Source organism: Leiobunum rupestre, chromosome 2, assembly GCF_980474605.1.
Source record: "Leiobunum rupestre chromosome 2, qqLeiRupe1.1.hap1, whole genome shotgun sequence".
NCBI lineage: Eukaryota > Metazoa > Arthropoda > Arachnida > Opiliones > Sclerosomatidae > Leiobunum > Leiobunum rupestre.
The window spans coordinates 35,414,552-35,434,938 of NC_143385.1; the positions used below are offsets into that span (position 1 = coordinate 35,414,552).

The 20,387-nt window shown below is 35.7% G+C and overlaps 1 protein-coding gene and 1 long non-coding RNA gene across 2 annotated transcripts; one reads left to right on the plus strand and one right to left on the minus strand.

Annotated features, from left to right (window-relative positions):
* Positions 1-263: 263 nt before the first annotated feature.
* LOC149957436 (uncharacterized) lies at positions 264-1,924 on the plus strand. The gene is made up of 4 exons (XM_090167031.1): positions 264-556; positions 614-894; positions 955-1,004; positions 1,907-1,924. The coding sequence occupies exons 1-4, from the start codon at positions 264-266 to the stop codon at positions 1,922-1,924; spliced, it is 642 nt and encodes a 213-aa protein (XP_090023157.1).
* Positions 1,925-9,826: 7,902 nt separating this feature from the next.
* On the minus strand, positions 9,827-10,286 carry LOC149957437 (uncharacterized). The gene is made up of 3 exons (XR_016478324.1): positions 10,185-10,286; positions 9,975-10,104; positions 9,827-9,913 (listed from the first exon to the last, which is right to left on the minus strand). It is a non-coding gene; the product is annotated as an uncharacterized LOC149957437 (long non-coding RNA).
* Between the last annotated feature and the right edge of the window lie 10,101 nt (positions 10,287-20,387).

Sequence of the window (20,387 nt, forward strand, 5' to 3'; positions counted from 1 at the left end):
GTTATGTGTGAACCACTACCGCTAGGCGACTTCCAGTGGGTTCAGGAGGATTATTTGCAAACACTCTGTGAAAATATTCTGAGTATTCCCAATAACGTTGAAAACGGATACATTTTAGAGGTAAATAACAAGTGTTATAATTATTGAATTATATTTTTAAAGAATTGTTTCCTTTGCAGGTGGATCTCGAATATCCTCCAGAGTTGGATGACTTACATAACGATCTCCCAGTAACGGCGGAATCTAAAGTTATGACACATGATATGCTATCTCCATACTCCAAAGATCTCTTAGGCAAATTAAATATTAAGGAGAATCAAAGTCTACCAAAACTTCTTCCTAATTTAAATAATAAAGAGAAATACATAGTACATTACCGCAATTTAAAATATTATGTAGAATTAGGTTTGAAAATAACCAAGGTTCATCGAGCTCTAACCTTCACTCAAGGAAAATGGTTGGAAAAATATGTTAGATTCAACACTGAACAGAGGAAATTATCCAAGAGCTCATTTGAAAAGAATTTCTGGAAACTTATGGTTAACTCTGTTTTCGGGTAAATCAATTTAAATAATTTATTGCTGTTTTTCCCTTACTTCATTTAATTCTTTAGAAAAACAATGGAAAATCTACGGAAGCATATAAATTTCGAGTTGATTCATAAACCAGAAAGAATGTTAAAAGTTACAAGTTCCCCGCAGTTTGAACACTTTACCATCTTTAATGAAGAGTTAGCCGGCGCTCATAAGAAGAGAGCTAAAATTGTTCTTAACCGGCCTATATTTACCGGATTCACCATTCTAGATTTATCCAAGGAGCTCATGTATCGGTTCCATTATGGATTCATAAAAAATACGTACGGGAACAAAGCATCACTATTATTTACAGGCACTGGTAATTTAATTTAATATGAATTTTTTATTTAAATAGTACTAATATATAAAATATTTACAGACAGTTTAACTTACAACAATAAGACGGATGATGTTTATACAGACTTTGAAGTTCATAAAAACCGCTTTGACTTCTCCGATTATCCACCTTCGCATTTCCTTCACTCTAATCAAAATAAAAAAGCTCTCGGCTATTTTAAAGACGAGACAAATTCACAGTTAATTCAAAGCTTTGTAGGACTTCGTCCAAAGCTTTATTCTATTAAATTGTACAGGGAGTCTAAGACCGCTGAAGAGATAGTAAAGGAGTTGCGATTGGGGAAATCTTTAGAGTCAATTTTAAACCATAAAAAGGTTTGTAAGGGCGTTGCCATGAACTTGATTAGAAACGTCATCCGCCACGAAGACTATGAACGTTGTCTTTTTAATCAAGAAACCATGTCAGCCGAGATGATGCGTATAGCTAGTTTCAAGCATGAGCTATTAACTTTAAATACTAGAAAACTTTGTTTATCACCAAATGATGATAAGAGATATATTCTACCCTACGGGGTTCGTACCTTAGCGCACGGTCATAAATATATTGAAAAATGATAATGAATGCTTGTATTTATGTATATATAAAAACTGCTATTGCTATAAATTGTAAAAAATTATTTTATTGAATACATTTTGCACATAAACTCTTTAATCATTTTTTCGTTTACATTTTTATCTTTCTTAAACCTAGACACAATGTTATACATTTCTATTCCTTTACACCTGTTTATAGCAAAAGAGATACAGAATGCTCCACACGTATTACTAGAATTACTCTGTAATTGATTAGAATTAAAAGTAACAGTTGTTAATAAAGTCATTAAATTTAAAATAATCTGGCGGGTTTCCAAAGGAATCCATGAATTCACTATTTTTATGTTTAGAAAAATATATTAGAACCCAGTGTTCTCCAGGTCCAACACTCGTATCGGTATTTACAATAAATAGAGAAGGGAATATTTTTACATATTTAGGTAGTTTGTCAGCCGTGAACACGCCTCGAAATATACTTTTAGTACTTAAATCTTTTTCAAGAATTTTAGTTATCTGTAGCGAATCCATTAATTACTGTAATCGAAAATCACGGTTGGATTTTTATCAATTTCAATCAAATTTTGAAACTCAGCGTAAATTAGAATGGAAATCGTCTCCGGTAACGGTTTTGCAAATTTTAATTCTAATCTGAGGTTACTGTTTTTTACAAGATGCAAGTGATTAGCGTTGTTATTAAGGTCCGAGGTTAAATTGTACGCGAATAAACAATTTCCGTTAGGGTAATCCCTCCGACTTATCTGATTACCTTCATCTACGTTCCACTGATTAGTTTGAGTGAAAAGATTGCAATACGCTTGAATATATTGATTTTCTTCAAAGTTTAGAGATAACACCTTATGAGGGACGCTGCTACCGTCAATGTACAATCCAATGATTGATAAATTGAAATGTTGAAAGTTGTACGGTGATTTTTTCAAATCTCCTAGAAACGCTTTTTGTTCCACAAACCCGATAACAACTTTCTTGGGTGCTTGACCGGTAAATAAATGATCTTGCACACTAGCCATAAAACCAGCGGGTATAGAAAATAAGGTGCACTCCGAACGAGTTACAGGATATTTAGCGGTTCCATATTTTAGCGCCTTGGCTTGAACGAGCGATAGTTCCGGTATCACTTTAACTTTCCTCAGATAAAGGGAAGCTGATAAAATCTCCACTTTACATTTTACGTCGGAGTGAACGCAAAAAGCTGCTCTATTTTTATCGAATTTAAATTTCAAATCAACCATATTTAATAAAAAGCGTGGTTGTTGACATAAATCAGTATGGACTACGCCTAACAAGTCAATCGCCCCTTTTTGCGCTAAACTCGCTCGTTTAGAGAAACCATCGTTATCGAAAAATGAATCGAACTTCCCAGGTGTATCCCGATAGAAAAGTGAACTCGTTAAATAACTTTTTTTCGCAGAATCTCCGAACGTTAATAAAGTTTGTATCATACTTTTATAAGCGTAATTTTGACTGGAAGGTGTTACTGATCTTTCATTAAGAAATACGTGGACGTCGCTAAAAAGCGAATGAAGAAACAAATTCTCGGGGGCGATATTGTCGGCTGGAGTTCCAGCTGCCCCACCCGCAACACCTGGAACCGCGGGTTGCGGTAGTTGACCATTATCTTTAGTTACCTTAACTCGAACGTGTAACAAAGTTTGTGAAAGGTCTATATACGTTTCAGAGTTACCGTTGATAGAAAATCTAATTGATGCGTTGTCAACTATATTTGATATTGGATTATACTCAACCCATTCACCACCAATAATTGAAGATTGTGTCATAGGTACTTGAAACAAATCTAGCTCGGAATATACAGGGTCTTTTTTTTGCTCGGAAAAGTGTTTTTTTTTTCAAAAACTATTTATAGTACCGATTTCAAATTTGGAAGGTCAATTCTCTATACCGGGGGACATCAGTTTGAGAAATTTGAGCGTTTTCGGTAATGTTTTTCACCAATTTTGAAAAATTATTTTTCGACCACTAGGTGCGAGATAAAAAATTTCTATTATAAAGTTGTAGGCCGTCATCGAAAACCCTTAAAAATTGTTCACTCGACGAAAAACAACTTATTTATCAGTGAAAATTCGAGCTTGAAAAATTTACAAGTTGGTGAAGCCAAATTACGATTGTTTGAAACGATAATTGAAAAGGGAACAAGTCTAATACAAACGTAGTAGAGTTTTCACACTTGAAAAAATGTACACGTTTGGTTTTTAAATGCAGATATTTTATTCACATAAATTTTTACAAAACATTTTCAATAATATCACCATTGGCTGCAACACAGGTTTGTGCGCGGACAATTAAGTTCTCAAACGCTTTCTCTACCATTTCTGGTGTGACGTCTCGGCAAGCACTGATTATTCGTCTAATGAGTTCCTACCTAGTTTCAATGGGCGTGGCGTATACCTTTGCTTTAACGAATCCCCAGAGAAAATAATCCAGCGGTGATAGGTCAGGTGACCTTGCTGGCCAATGCACTGGACCATTTCTCCCTATCCACCTTTCAGGAAACTCGTTGTTGAGGTGCTCAGTTACTTGCCGGGAAAAATGCGGAGGGGCGCCATCTTGCTGAAACCACAACTGACGTCTTTCAGCCAATGGAAGGTCGTCGATTGCGTCACTCAGTTCGTTCTGTAGAAAATTTAAATACCTTTGGCCGTTGAGGTTCGTCGGCAGGAAAAAGGGACCAATCAAACGGTTTCCAACAAGTCCAACCCAAACATTGACCCGTTCAAATTGAACCTGGTGATGATATTCAAAACCCCAATGTGGGTTGATGTCAGACCAAAGATGGCTGTTTTGATGATTAAAGGGCCCATCTCTAGAAAATGACGCTTCGTCGGAGAACGAAACATGGCGCAAAAATTGTCTATCTTCTTGGACAGCATTTAGTAGCCAGTTGCTAAATTCATAACGTCTTTGATGGTCTCCGTCAATTAGTCCTTGGTGGAGCGTAGCTCTGTATGGGTGATAGCGATTCTTACGAAGAATTTTCCACACACGATTTGCAGAACAACCCAAATCAGCAGCGGCGTTAGCGCAACTGTGACGAGGATATGCCACAAAGTACGCGAGTACATTGTTCTCGAAGTCTAAATCCGGTTGACCCAATCCGCGAAACCTAGGTTGCAAGTTACCAAATTGATTGAAATCGTGAATTGCTCGTCTTACTGTATTTACAGATGGTGCTCCATTTGGATGTCTTTCTGCGAAGATTTCAGTCACTCTTCTAAGGTTTTGCGCTGCTTCTCCATAGTAAATGGCAACTATCTCGGTACGCTCAGCTACTGAATAACGAGGCATTGTTCGAAATATTATCAAACGCTGATAATAATCTCCCAAAGTTTTCCTTTAAATACCCAATGCATGTTTAGGATTGACCTATAGCCTCGTGTTTTTTAAATCCGGTCGTTTTTTTAACCAAAGTTTCAACTGGATTAGGTAATTCGGTTTCAATTATCGTTTCAAACAATCGTAATTTGGCTTCACCAACTTGTAAATTTTTCAAGCTCGAATTTTCACTGATAAATAAATTGTTTTTCGTCGAGTGAACAATTTTTAAGGGTTTTCGATGACGGCCTACAACTTTATAATAGAAATTTTTTATCTCGCACCTAGTGGTCGAAAAATAATTTTTCAAAATTGGTGAAAAACATTACCGAAAACGCTCAAATTTCTCAAACTGATGTCCCCCGGTATAGAGAATTGACCTTCCAAATTTGAAATCGGTACTATAAATAGTTTTTGAAAAAAAAACACTTTTCCGAGCAAAAAAAAAAGACCCTGTATACACTCAAATGAGTGCGGGTGTAAAAGGGACACTATGATAATATATCGGAACGTTTAGGTAACCGTCCTTTCGCTATCCTGCCTGCTGTTGAAATGGCGCTTTTCGACTGAGTTCGTTTCCTTTTATTTTCGGAACCTGTCATTCTTTTAATATGATCCGTAGCTGAAGATGTTAGTCTCATGGCTTCATCAGATGTTGAAGCTAAAGTTTCCCTTCCAGCGTTAATATAATGCGATTTAAGCGCTGTTTTAATTGGGACTCCGCTAACAACATCGGTCGCTACTTTCGCTCCGGTACTTAAAAATTTTTTCCCAAGTAAGAAGCGCCTTTCCTCAGTAAAGGTACCGCGAATCTAAACGCTGAAGATAATATATTTCCTAGTCCATGTCCTCTTTGCACAGCTAAACCTCTATATACAGGTATTCCACCGAAACCAACCTGGTTTAAATAGTAACTTTCATAATCAGTTCTTGAGGGTGAATATTCAGACCTCATGATGTTAACTGTTCGCTCTCTTAAGCTAGAATGAGGGTGTGTCCTGAATGATTAAAGGTTTATAGTGAAGTCCACATTTTACGGGGTTTAAAATGTAATACAACGTGAGCTTTTCCACTATGAAACTGTATTGGCTCACCTAAATCATCTGTTATATTAATCTCTATAGTCTTAATATTATTACACACGACTGGTAGGTAATGAGGTTGTGAAAATATTTGTGTAGCTGTTTACCCATTAGACTCGGCTTTCTCTTCGACGCTTATGATTCTTAATAGAGGTGCTAAACTATCCCCGACAACGCTATTTTCAGCCAGATCAGAATAAACGAATAAGGAATGTAACCCAGCGTTCATATCAACAGGGTAGGGGTTTATCATTGAATTTAAAATGGTGAAATCATTATCTCTTTTATCCTTAAAACCTAGTAAAATCGATAGATCGGGGCCAATTACAGCTCTGATTTTCGGTTTGGAATTTAACTTTAATTCAATTAGAATAATTTAAATAAGCGAATGTAACTTGTTCTTCTTGGTTGTGGACGTTCATAACATGTTCTTCCGGAGTTTTATAAAAACTCGCGGGAACTTTTTATTTTATCATATTCGAGAGGGTCTTTAACTAGAGGGTTATCAGTCATTTTATCATATTCGAGAGCGTCTTTAATAACCAACAGATTAGGTTTTCGAACGTTATGCCATGTCCGAGGATAGCTTATTTCCGCTAACCCAACTTCGTACTGTTCCTCAAATCTTAATGGTTCAGCTAAATACGTTCGAAATTTACCAACGCTATTATCTTGGTAATATAATGACGAGGAATCTGAAGGTAGCGTTACGTAAAAACTCATTTTAAATCCACTTCTTGTATCCAGGAATTAAATGTAGGGTCGCAATCTTGCCACTTGACATACAGTTCTACGCGGCCGTCCGATTTTTTCCTATTTTTTATTACTTTTTCGATTATGAAGTAACAGTCTTTTAAATCTCGACCAACAATCTGAACCTCCTCTCGATAGAATACTCCTAAAATGGGGTTAGAATTTAAATCCATCAGCTTATATACAGGTGGGTCACGTGGTAGTCTCTCAGCTATTTTAAACAATTCTGTAGTAAAATTCGGGTTATATTTCTTATCGAAAATTGATAAATTTCTACTTATTCTACAAATATCTCCAATTTCAAACGCGTATGTTAACGGAGGAGAAAAATTTACCGAACCGTTAAGATTTTTCCATATTTTAGCAGAGTTATCTAGAGTAACTTCCGCGGGTTTACATTTAATTAATCTGTGATAACTATTGTTATAAGCGTTTATAATATCATCTAAAACGTCGATATATTTAAGAGTGTTATTCTGCGTGAAATAGCGATATAAACGAGATTTAAAACTTCTAATGAATCTTTCAATAATAGACGCTTTCATTTCTGATCGAGTAGCGAAAAAGTTAATACCCCTTCGCTGTAATTCACTCTGCACTTCTTGACAGACCAATTCGTTTCCATGATCACTTTGAATTCTTTTCGGTTGACGACCTTTTTCAAAAACGTTACGTAACGCTTCTAAAATTGTTACACCTTTCCTTATTTTTAACCGCTACAGCCATAGCGTATTTGCTAAATATGTCAATAATACATAATACGTAGCGAGATCCTGAATTATATTTAGACAGCTTCTGAAAATCTGCCAAGTCCGCTTGCCACTGTTCGTCAATTCCATAAACAATAGTTCGATTTCGTTTGAATCGTCTTCTAGCAGGTTTATGCAGCGTATATGTATCCTGCTTTATTAGAAATTGTTTTACTTTTTCCAATGAAACCTTTAAGCCTTTATGTCGAGCTGAATTATAGAGCGTTCGAACTCCAGCGAATGACCCTGGGTTTGCGGGATTAGTATAGATTTTCTCAAGTTCTTTCTCCATATCGGGTAATATTTTGATGTAATGGCATGTAACGCCAAAAAAGGAAATTAAATAATTCTAATATTATAATAACTATGATAATTAATACAGCTGTGATAATTTTCGGTGATTTTGAAAATGATTGTGATAAATAGGCTAAAAGTCCTAAAGAGACCGTTTCTGTACAACCTTCCATTGTAGGCTTATACTATGAAATGAGAACAACATTATCCGGTTAATATATTTTATTTAGTAAGTATCCAAGGTCTTAGAGGACTAGGTTAAGATGATGATAACATTGCACTACTTGGTGGTGTATGAAATACAGCGAATGTTTTTAACAGTGTCAATCTTACAGGATTTTTAATTAAACGTTTTGAAATATTGGACTTATGAATGCCCTCGTAAAACTCAGTAACTCCTATAGGATCAATCACTGTTCCAGGCGTTTTTCTCACAGCGTCATACAAAAGATCGATTATATTAGATCCTCCAATCACTTGTCCTCGAATAGAAAGCTCTCCTGAGTTAGTCCATCTAATATATATCGGATTTTCCGTAGTCGCTCGGTATTCGCCACCGAAAACTAAAGCTGCGCCACCTAGTCACATTGCCTAGAACTATATTTGGGTGATACGGGTAATGGCGTTATGCGAAAATGCGCGTTTTATAACATCAATTAAAACATTTTACTAACGATTTTAGCATATTTTTAAAGCGTGTTCGAATGTTTTGTATTGACATTTATTTATTAATTTTGAACTGTCAATAGGTATTGAATTCGTAAATATAAGTATAAATATTCGAGTTTAATAACACTATGAGTAGGCCTTGGAGAATTCATACACGGGATCAGTTTGAAAGTTTTAAAGGTATGTAGGAAATTTATTATTATCTTCACATTAGAACAAGCCCAGATTGTTCTAATTTCATAGACTAGTAGCTTCAGCATTTTGTATAATGTATAATGTATTTTAAATAATTTTATTTGGTATATTAGTGAATCGCTCCATGCTTGAAATTTTGAAGTATATTGGAGAGTAGTCTACTCTTGATCCATAGAATAAGGTGTGCGGATGCTTAAAACAAAAGTTAAAATTTGAAGTTGGTGATGGAAAACACAGCATTGAAAGTGTCCATTGTTCATGCAATAGTGGGTAAATATATTTTTATTAAAACCCAATTCTTTAATGTAACCTGTTTTACTTATTATTCTAGAAATTCAGGCTTTTGCAAACATGCAGTAAATTGCTGGTCTGTTTTATATATAAAGATACTGAGAGCTATCCCAACTGTCTGACTTTAGAAGTGGGGTAAAATGAAGGAAAAGAACTAACTGTGCCTTTGGTATTGTACGGTAATAAAATGGTTAGAGTTGCGAGGGTTAAATTTGGCTGGCTCAAAAAGGTTTATGTACTCTTATTTGGTCACTTAGCTAGTCTCAAAAATTTATTTCTAGCTTTTAGTCGGGATGAAATATTTGTGGAGAGTCCATTTGTAGCGAAGATAATATCAATTGAAGAGGCAGTGGCACAAAATAACTAAGTTGGAACGGAAGGAATCTACTGGCTAACGACTGTAGAGGCTACTATGGAAAAATTCAGCTAGGCCTTTTCATTTTTTTGTCTATTCTCTCAAGGGCTATTTTTAATTGATATTAAGAGAGACTGACAATATTTGAAGAAAACGTTGTCCAAATATATAATTTTTATTTTATTTCAGTTAAAGAAAAGTTATAATTAAATTTACACTTCTAGTCAAGGAAAGTTATATTTTTAATATGTTAAATTAGTTCCTATTTTAAATTTTGGCCAATTAGTATTTGTAGATAACAAATGAACTAAACTATTTATGTTATGAATTTTCTACTCAAAGCCATGTTAACTAAAAAGGCAAAAACAAATGTATTATAGAATTAATTCAAAGTTAAAAGAAATTAAATCCATTGAAGAAACCACTTAATTAGAAATTACAATAGAAGTGAATAAAATGTTAACATATGCAAATAAGTATTAAAAATAAAAACCATTTGAATTTACAGTATTATTTTTAATCATATTGGGATCTGCGGCAATAGCTCAAAATGTTATTAATCAACTCGAAAACTCATACCGAACCATCAGGGTGGCAAAGATAAGAAAATTGGGGTCCAATACAAAATAGAAAAATATGCCCTTTTAACGCATAATTTTGTGGGCCTCAATGTAATATTTTCCAGCGATAATGACAATCGAACGGCTTGACCTAAAATTAATTTAATTCATTAGCATTTCCTTATTTTGCAGTATATAATAAAACAGATCACCTTTAAAACGATTCACAAAACGTAGGGTCCTCTCTTTTTATTTAGTTACATTGGATTTGTAATAAGTCTACATGGTAAATTATTGCTTGGAATGGCACTGCATTTCATGCGTCTCTTGAATTCTCTTCATCTAAATGACAGTTATTATGATATATATTTAATAATATTAACTTTAAAATCAGTAATAACAAGTAAAATTTGTGTCTCAACCTTTCTTTCTAAAAAGTCTTTATCTTTAAAATGGGCGCTGCAAATCTGTGCCCACTAACTAGGCATCTTCCCTGATTTTATATTAGTTAACCACACATTAAAAAGATTTTTGCATTTCAGAAAATTGTGAAACGATAACTCCAACGTTCTTTTCTCACCATTTACTCGAATTGTAATATTTTTAAAGGCAGTATTACTACAAAAAGGCAATTTATGCCACCTCGGCGCCTACAATCCACCATATTAATCGTTTGTTTTGATCAACAAAGTACGCAGACAAACCAAGCTGCAGGGGTAGCGACTGTGGCGCCGCCTATACCCGTTTCGCTAGCGAATAATGAAATTGCATCACTAACATAAGTTGCAGGTAGAGAATAAGATATTTGCGCGAACCAAGTTTTAGGTCGTGCAGAGTTTTCAATAACGGGAGAGATTTGCTCTTTACGTACGTAAGTTAACCGTCGTTGGAGAGTTTGATTGTATAATGCTAATTTCTCTGATTCGTTTAAATCTAGATTATCTAGAATAGATTTCATTTCATCATCGAGTGTCTTCTCTTTTTGAAGTTCAGGTGTTTCTTCTGTTTTGGAAGGTGTAGTGTTTTTTAATCTCTCCATTACATCTTAAGGTACTAGAAGCATTTTTCGAGCCATCATCGGTTTATAGCTCGGCTTATTGCACTTCCGGCGACTGAGCTAACGATAGATAGCAGTGGCGCTAATAAAAATGGAAGAAAACCACCCTTTTGTACCAGAATCTTTCGTCGTTTTGATAAAGGGTTCTTCTTCGACACGTTTCGTATAACCGCGCTATGTTTCTTTAACCGCTTACGATGACGTTCTGACAGTTCAATTGTTCCGTGCAATACATTTATACAACATTCAACGAGAGCCAATATAGCTTCCTTGCTAGCGTATTTAATAGCTGTCTTTCTTTGATTTAGATTCCAGGATGTTAGGAAACGTAGAAAGTCTATGTTTTTCTTAACTCGTTTTGAGACATCCATTTAGAGATTTTCTTAGCCTTTCTTAAAGCGCAATGAACAGTTTCGGAATGAAAAGGACAGTCTAATTCAACGTCTTCTAGTTCTGATAATTTAGGACAACCGGTATCTTCGATGTTAGTTACTGGAACACCGAGGAGTGTCGATAATACTGCAGCTTTTTCTAAACCTTTGGGGAAAAACGAAGTCGCTTTTTCCGCTATCTGATTGCAAATGTCACGTCTCGTTCTGTAAGGACGTTCGCCGTCATCCCATCGAAGATGACAAATGTTATGAGATATCCATCTGCATTGTCTTTTATCTTCGTTTGAAAGCTCTTTGAAAGGGTATGGAGATTTGAAAGTAAACACTTCCGATTCTTCAGTTTCTAATACTACGTAAGCTAATTCTTTAATAATCCACTCTCGATTAACCATAAAAAAATTCCCTTCTATAATACACTTTATTTTGGAATAAAGACAGCCGATTCTTCACCCGGTATTAAACCTGTAGTAAATACTGATCTGGGGTGTGAGGTTTCAAGTCAACTAATAAATACCCAAACTTCCGTGACGTAGCTTGTTGAAACGCATCAATAACGTATTTGCTATTGGTTGGAGATATCTGTCTCGCGAGATGATAAATTGTTGATTTATCTCGTGGTGATTTAAAAATAAATAGATAATGAGCATTTAAATTTAAAGTTCTTATTTCTTTTCCGGGGTAATAAAGGTTTTGCATTAAAATTAGTACGGAGGTGTTTCTGTGATGAGATCCACGAATAAATAAATTAGTTACATCTTTATTATTAGATATCTCGCATAATAAATCGTCTAAAATAACTAAATTCCAAATTTGCGGGTTTAATATATTAACATCGAGTAACCCTTCGTGAAACTCGACTGAAGGTGTGTGTTCTAATATTGATTGAAATAGTTTCGGCTGATACTCGGTATAACACCATATTATCCTCTCCGGAGGAGGGGATATGCAGGTCTTCTTATATTGAATCAACCGTCCCACCAGGAATGACTTTCCGCATTGGGTGGACCCGGCTACAAGCCCATTCATTGGATGTTGTAAGCTTAAATCCATAATGGTAAATGATAATCGGAACATTAGTGCAATCAATTTTATTAGTTTTTTAACAAGTTTTTAGCATTGCATATTATTAGTGACATTATATTATTTAAAATTTCTTTCGACAATTCACAGCGAATAGTAAACATTTCATTAATATTTTCACAATCTACCGACATAATTATTTCATAAAAATGCAAATCTACGCACTTAGAATAATCCGTCATGATACAATCATGCTGGAGTTGAGATGGATGATCAATTTGACAGCCATTGCACGCTTTCTTAAGAGATTCGTGTAATTGTTTAATTACAACGTTAGTCATCGCCTCCTTTATTTCCTTGATTTTCTTTAAACACTTCTGAATAGACTCGTACTGGTCGAGGAAATTCAACCAAGAAGATTGAGCGAAAGCTACCCCCTCTTTAGTCGGTAACAGTTTTCCATAGTTTACTCCATAACCATGGTACATTTGTCTAACATCTAAAACCTTTTGTTCGACAAATCTATGAACCGAAAACCGTTTGGTTTCAGAACCTGTGAAAACCCACGAAGTTTCAGCTTCGTTATTGAAATAAGCTTCAATGACATCTTTCTTTGTCCATAGCTCTTGCAGTTCCGCTTCTGTTAGTTTGATACCCTTTGTTAAATCTAATAGACCGCAGTAGATGGTTTCATCTGCATAAACGTTTAACCCTTTGTCAGCAGACACAGGAAATGAACCATTCCTATAAAATAAATACATTAAGACAAAGTTAAGAATTATCACTGAGTATTCCTACTCACATTTTAAGGTCACTTCCAATACAATTCAGATGGTGAACTTTCTAAATATGGTCTTACTATTATACGGTTTTCCCTTTTTATACTCTGAAATTATTTATCTTCGATATCTTATTTTTTAAAATGGGGTTTAAAATTAATTCCATTCTACGTATACGCATTTTGAAGTGTATCGCGTTACGTATATAGGAATTTACCCGGTCTTCATACGGATTCACGTGTACAATTATAATACTTGAGAACGATACGTTTCTCATACTTAAACTTGAAATATTCGTTGGAAATACTCGTGAGATAGGTTCAAGTACTACAATGATATTAAAATGAAGTTTAAAAAAATTCCATTCTACGTTATTTTAACAACGAATATTCCATGACGTCAAAACACTCCCGCAAAGTACTTAACGATTGTATCTTATTGATTAAAATAGACACTTAATGACATTAAATGGAGTTTAAAATTAATTTCATTCTACTTTAACAACGAAAATTCCATGACGTCAAAACACTCTAAATTCAAATTAACCGCGCCGCCTAGGTTATCACTTTTTACATAATTTCAACTTATTCCGTACGATAAAACGTGATAAGATATACGTTCAAGTGTCTTTCGAGATAAGCGGATATAAATGAACCAGTTGGCCTGAACACAATATGTTGATATACGAAAAAACAAATCATCGCGAGAAATATCATAAATACATTGACTTTTCGACGATTTTACCCCATTTCACCCCTTAAATCCCGGATTTCGATCCTGAACCCAAACCCGAACCCGGGTTTGGCGTCTCGCCCTCCCTTTCCTTCTACTTCCGTCGTTTAAGAACCCCATGCGTCGTTTCGTTTCTAAGGGCACGTCTTCGTGTAAATAGGGTTCTGTATCTCACAGAAAACGTAGATATGCCTGATCATCTAAATGATCGCCTAAAATTCCACACCAGACGTTAAGGCCAGACTGCTGTAGGAGATACCTAGCTCTTGTTGCGTGAGGTTTACTTGGGCTCCACTAGATATTGTTTTGTAAATTGAGAATTCAGTCAGAAAATTTAACTCACAATGTCAGTGGATATTAGGAGAATACTGGGGAATTGACAATTGGCGGATACAGAAAAAAACTCAAGGGGGACAGGCGCTAAAAGACATCTTGAGCTATGGGTGTAATAATAAATCATCAAGCCAAGTCCTCCCATTGCCGTTAGCCGCGCTGGGTGCTGCACCGCCCGCGTCCAGGGGTAGCGCCACCCATATGTATCCGCCACTGGAACTGACGGCCAACGCCTACCCTGTTCACTGACCAGGTAAGGGACTGATAATAGGACAGTCAGCTTCGTTTATGCTTCAGAATTTGAAAGGTTGTATCGGTGTAGAATTCACCGGAGCATTTGTTGATTAACACCCAATTGCTGACCAACTTGCCTAGTACTTGTATTGGGATCGTCTTCAAAAATGATTAGTGCCTTTTGTGTTAAAATAGTTAAGTAAATTGAAAGAAAGATTGAGTGGTTACTTCATAGTAAGTACCTGTTCCTCTACGGCTTCTGGAACGTCATGCGCTCTTTAACGATTGTAAGCTGATTGTACTTGTCCGCTCTCTCTTATGCGTCTATTTATAGGCTCGAACGTGCGTCAATTTTTTTACCCGTCTTTGAGGAAAATTATCCTGGTACAATATTTGAGGTTCTAGACCATTTATTTCATCCGCCGTTATTAGAAAAAGTGTCATCTTAAAAGCAATTTTAATACAGCATTTTGAATTTTCGAAACAGCAGTTCGCTATTTTATACTTCCGTGTTTACTAAAGCTATACATAATACCATGTTGTAGGTGTTCATTTAGTTGAACCTTATTTACTACCACCGAAGATAAATGATGAGGCATAATTACGTTTTCTGAAATATAGTAGATAGGTTAAACAGAAAGCTCTAGAAATTATAACGATAACGTCGGGAGTATCTAGACGTTCGTGAAATTAATTTCTTTAAAATTGGTTAAGCGTGCTTTTATTTTGACTGCTAAAGAAAATATGAACAATTACCATATAATTTTAATACATTTTTTGTAATATTTGCTAACCCCGGGTATATGATGAAAATAAAAAGTGTTTAACCAATACTAAAACGTGCCTTTTGTGTGGCGGTGAGCGTTGTCTAAAGACAAAGATTTGTTATCGTGTATCCTGCTTTACTTTAAATGTGTATCCGTAGTACGATTTCACCCAAGACTCGTGGATTTTGTCTATAATATACAAGTTTAGGAAAAATTCAATTTAAACCAGAATTTACGATTGCTAAAACGCATGTTGCTAGAAAAGGAACAAGCTGCTATAATTATCTCTTAATTTGTAGAGCAGGAAAATTATAATATTCTGTATTTTATTTAAACGCTCTATATATTATACTACGTGTCACATTGACTCGACATAAATATGAGGTCGTCTTCAAATAAAAAACGGTTCCGATTCCGAAGTATAAACGTGAAAATAAAACAGTGGAGGATGATCACGTGACTCTCGACTTTGTCGTTCAAACTTCTAGAGTGCTCTGCTTAACCTCTCTAGTGTACCCGAGTTATTCGAAGAGAGGAGGGGATCCAGGCCATCAAGTAAGGAGGGGCGATCATGGGCATTCAAAAGTCGTCTGCTATTTCTTCACAAATTTAGTTGGCAGGTATTAAAGTAGATGGCGCTATCGTTTCTAAGCTCGAAGCCTATATGGAGCGTGAAATTGTAACGTGGAGCTCTCATTTTCGTTTGCTTAAAGGAAGTACTTTCTACAACTAGAAAGTCTAGTATACTCTAGTCTCTATAAATATATTTCAATAACTTCAAAAATTGTTATGTTTTTTCAAGTATTCTAAGGGGGGGCGATCACCCCCATCGCCCCCCCCCTATGGATCCGCCCCTGCTCGAAGATGTCCTATTAGAAAAGACAGGATGCATGTGGTTCTTGCACTTAGGAGCTCCGGGTCATCTGATGCCACGATTCCTTGTAGGTCGATAGGTTTCCGCGGAGCAGTTGAATGGCGAACCCTATCTCCGTATTTAATTCCATGCGATTTGGTACTCAGGGAATATCTGAAGTATTTAGTGTCAAAAACAGAAGAACGCGATGTAGAGGATATGCAACAATGCATAATTTAAGGTTGTGAGCTTATTCATAACATGCCTGGAATTTTTGAACGGGTACGTGAATTTGTTCTACCCGGAATCCATACCTCAACTGGGTATGCTTATCCAGCCGTATCGCGTATGGAGAGATCACTCTGACGGCTTTGGCCCCGCCTACGATAGAAAAAATCCACTCTGCGCGCGCTCCCCTCTCACGTTGTTGTTTGTTAACTTAACATAGTTACGTCATAAAAACCGTCAGCCACATCGAGACGAAAATCTGCCACGATAAGCACTCCAAATAGAGGTACTGATTCGTGGTTCTACGACTGGCTTATGCTCGTAAGAGAGCCAGACCTGGGAATTTTGAACATATCTTGAAAAAGTGTGAAATAGGAATTACCTTTTTATTTTTTATTCTAATAACTAGAAACATTTGAGAAGAATATCTGCCAAAAATCTAATTTCAAATTTTTTGGTTTTATTCTAAAAGCTCATTGAAAAACTTTGTTCGATTTTTATTAATATTCTCTTTTCACCAGAAATAAACAACTGATGATTACATCAAAACAATTTCGTTCAAGGAAGAATATCATTCTTCAATTTTTAGGCTGTGTACCGGTTTTTGGGTTAGTTTTTTTGGCAGCCCGTATCTCTGAATCAAAGCGGTTAAAGACCGAGAGGAGAGAAGAAATTTTCTCGTGCGCGAATTTCAACCCCCCCTCTCTGCATCACTTACCGGCTATCGTGATGAGTGACAGCTCGGACCGCTCACCGCGGCTCGGACTATTGTATGAATCCGACCTTCTTCCCCGCTTATTGTAGCGCTGACTTCTTTCAATGTTATTTTGTATGCAACAGTACGACAGTGTCTTATATCTGCTTTCAGCGAAGATACCTATGATTAGACTCGGCGTTCGCGATGGGTTTTTACCTTTTTTTTTGAAACTACCAGTCTGAATTCCAAAATACCCTCTCTAAGCTCGAAATAATATTGTCATATCGATTCACTTTTGCTTTCATAGTCAAAAAGAACGGTCTTGTAAGAGTAATTTGCGTTGGATACTAATTTGGAGTTTGAAACTATTTTCAAATAATGGATATTTTACATGACGTAACAAATAACTCTAATAATGAAAATAGCTCCAAATATAAAAAAAAGACTGAAATCAGGAGAGATAAAAGAATATACAAGAAAAAAATACTGTCGGCAAAACATTACTATCAACTTTGAGAATGAAGCTTCAAAATTAGAGTTTGCTACTACCTTAGAAAGAGCGCGAAAGGTTTTACATCCTGCAACCACAGCGAAAGTTTTACTTATTGGATTGAAGTGTATAATTGAAGATACTATGGTAAGTAGTTTTTATATTTTGTATATTGTTTTTCAAGAAAACTGTGTTAGACGTAGCATTCTTACATATTTTCTCAAACAATTTAGGATGAACAAAGTGAGGCGACAATTTCTAATGAGATAATCGATTCTGATCGAAACGTAAGAGTGAATATATTTAATTTTTAGTTAAATCTCCTACAAAATCAAACTTGCCCCGGTAATTATATTCGGGTTGAGAATTATTAAATTTCGGAAAAATAATAACTTATTGTCGTCAGTGCCCCCCCCCCCCCTCCGAAACGTATGGTTGTAGGTATATATATTTTTTTTTCATTGTGTGCCCTCCCCAAAACTAAATCATACTCAGTGGCGTAACCAGACACCAATTTTGCGCCCCCTCCTATATAGAGTAATATCGGCGTGACGTATGTCGACGTCATCCATGCTTTTTCCTATAGATAAAAAATTTATTAAATTATATTACAAATTAATTCATACAAAATTATCATGATTAAAAGCTCTAAAACGCGCCCCCTATAAGTTTGCAGTCGCCCCCTTCGTCCCCCTGGTACTGACGCTACTGATTGGATTATAATTCTGATTTTAATAAATCAATAACAAATAGCGACAATAAAACATTCAGACATAAATTCAATGATGAACTTTATCTAGAAAGGCGACGACAGGGGTAGGCCATTGCGTTGCTTGAAATTGGAAAGGGGGCCCTAAAACTTTGGGGATTACCAAAACAATAACATTAGTGAAATATTTTGCAGTTCAATTTTAAATTACTTAAATTTTCACTGAAGTATTTAGAGGAAGCGTTGAATTCGAAAACTTGAAGGCGGTTCACTATATTTCGGTAGTTCTAGGGTAATTAGAATAGTGGCTCCAAAACCCTTCAAAGAGACACAAAAAGTATAAACAGGGGCCCCTCAGCATACTTTGCCTAACTTTTCAAAAGTTCCTGGCGCCGCCACTTAGAATGATTTTTCTAAGTGGCAGGCTTTGCGATGTCATTTCTACTTACCTATTTTTATAGTAATGATATATGGTAATGGTATTCCGTAGCTTTGGCCATGCATGGCCGCAATGCCGGTATACTTTTGTGAAAAGCATTGGTAACATTCTCTGACGTAATCGTGCCAACTCACTAAATTACATTACCTCTTATATTTCGATATGCCTAACGTTATATAATATGCACCGTAAATTGATAATTTTTTTAACCTAATTTTAGTTCAAATTTAGTTTTATATTGATAATTAAACATTTAAATTTTTTATATTTTATATTTTCTTTTTTTAGTCTCCTGAAAATACGGAGAGTGAAAATGATGAAGAAAATGAAGAGCCCTCTTCTATGCCAAAAACTTATATTTTTGATGAGGAATCGCTGGCCACTCAAACAAAAGAATTCAGTAAACATAGTAGAATGTGTAAAAGTGAACTCTCTTTCAAGGGTTCGAGAAATATTTCAGGATTTGTAAAAGAAGTGAAATACGAATGCAAAGAAGGGCATTGCAAGAAAGTGATTACTTCTTCACAGCTCAAGGAATTTTACACAGTAAACTGTATGCTTTTTGTTGCATTTGCTTGTAGCGGAATGCTAAAAGTGCAATTCGAGAAATTTGTAAAATTCTGTAATCTTGGGGTATATGAGAGAAAAACTTTCAAAAATATAGTTATAGCCTTCGGAGCTATAGTTAGTTTATTGAAATTAGAATCAATAAAAGAAGCAATTCATTGTGAACAGACGGAAGAGAACGGGGAGAAGAAAATTGAAATTGAAACTGACGCACGTCATGCGTGCAGAAAAAATTCCATGCACGCCGACGTTGTCGCTCTAGGTTCGAAGACCCATAAAGTTGTGAGCCTAGTTCATGGTACTAAAAAAAGACGAACCCAGCTCACAAAAACATGAACTGTATGGTACTAAAATAATCTATGACGAGTTGAAATTACACGGGCTTGTTGTTACGGATCATGCACATGACCGTAACACAAGTGTAAACAAATATATAAAAGAACAAAACGGGCCTACGAGCACCAACGACAGAAGGCACGCGGTCAAAGCAATTGCAAAAGGATTGCGAGAGCTAGGAAAAGGAGCGATCAAATGGACCGGAATAAAATGGCACCCGCAACTGAAAGACAAAGAAAGCGTTGTCAAAAATCATATGTACTGGTCAATAGCCAACTGTGAACAAGACCCAGAAAAACTCCGGAAAAACATTGACCGGTGTATCCTACATTTTCAGGATAAACATCAACTCTGCGTTCAGGAATCCCCTTGCCGGGAAAAGGATCACGTTCTCTCAGTCGATGTTATTTCTGACCCAAAAGCTGCTGAAATGTTAGAAAATTTCTTGCACTCGACTACATTATATTAATACCCAGCCGACTATGCAAATTCTAGAGACACATATTACGTTGAAAGCTTCAACAATACATGTTTGATGTACCTAGACAAAAGAATCCACTATGGCGACTTTATTTATGAATTGAGGCGTGATTTAGTGGTTCTTGATTGGAACGAACATGGGATAGAGAAAGGGTACAACACGCTAACCAAATTAGAGGAAAAAAGACCTACAAAAAGAAATCTGAGTACGTATGATACTAATTATCTGTGCCCCTGTTAGTATGGATCACTAGAAAACCTTGAATATTCGATCTTATTTTCTCGTTTTATTTTTTCAGTTTTGTTCAGAAAATTTGGAATCTATTTACCTATCGAAGTAGCGAAACGGAAACCACGGCAAATGAAAATGATATTTCTATAAGTCAATTTACCGAGTATAACAGTGATGATGACATCGAACAAAATTAAAATTTACTTTCATGATTTAATTTTATTTATGTTATGTTATTCCCAATAAAAAATAAGTTTCTTTGATTGAAGACCACTAATAG

Coding starts and splice junctions, on each gene's coding strand:
- LOC149957436 (XM_090167031.1), top strand. CDS start 264: ATGCTATCTCCATACTCCAAAGATCTCTTAGGCAAATTAAATATTAAG. Junction 557..613: donor ATGGTTAACTCTGTTTTCGG/GTAAATCAATTT, acceptor TTAATTCTTTAG/AAAAACAATGGAAAATCTAC. Junction 895..954: donor ACTATTATTTACAGGCACTG/GTAATTTAATTT, acceptor AAATATTTACAG/ACAGTTTAACTTACAACAAT.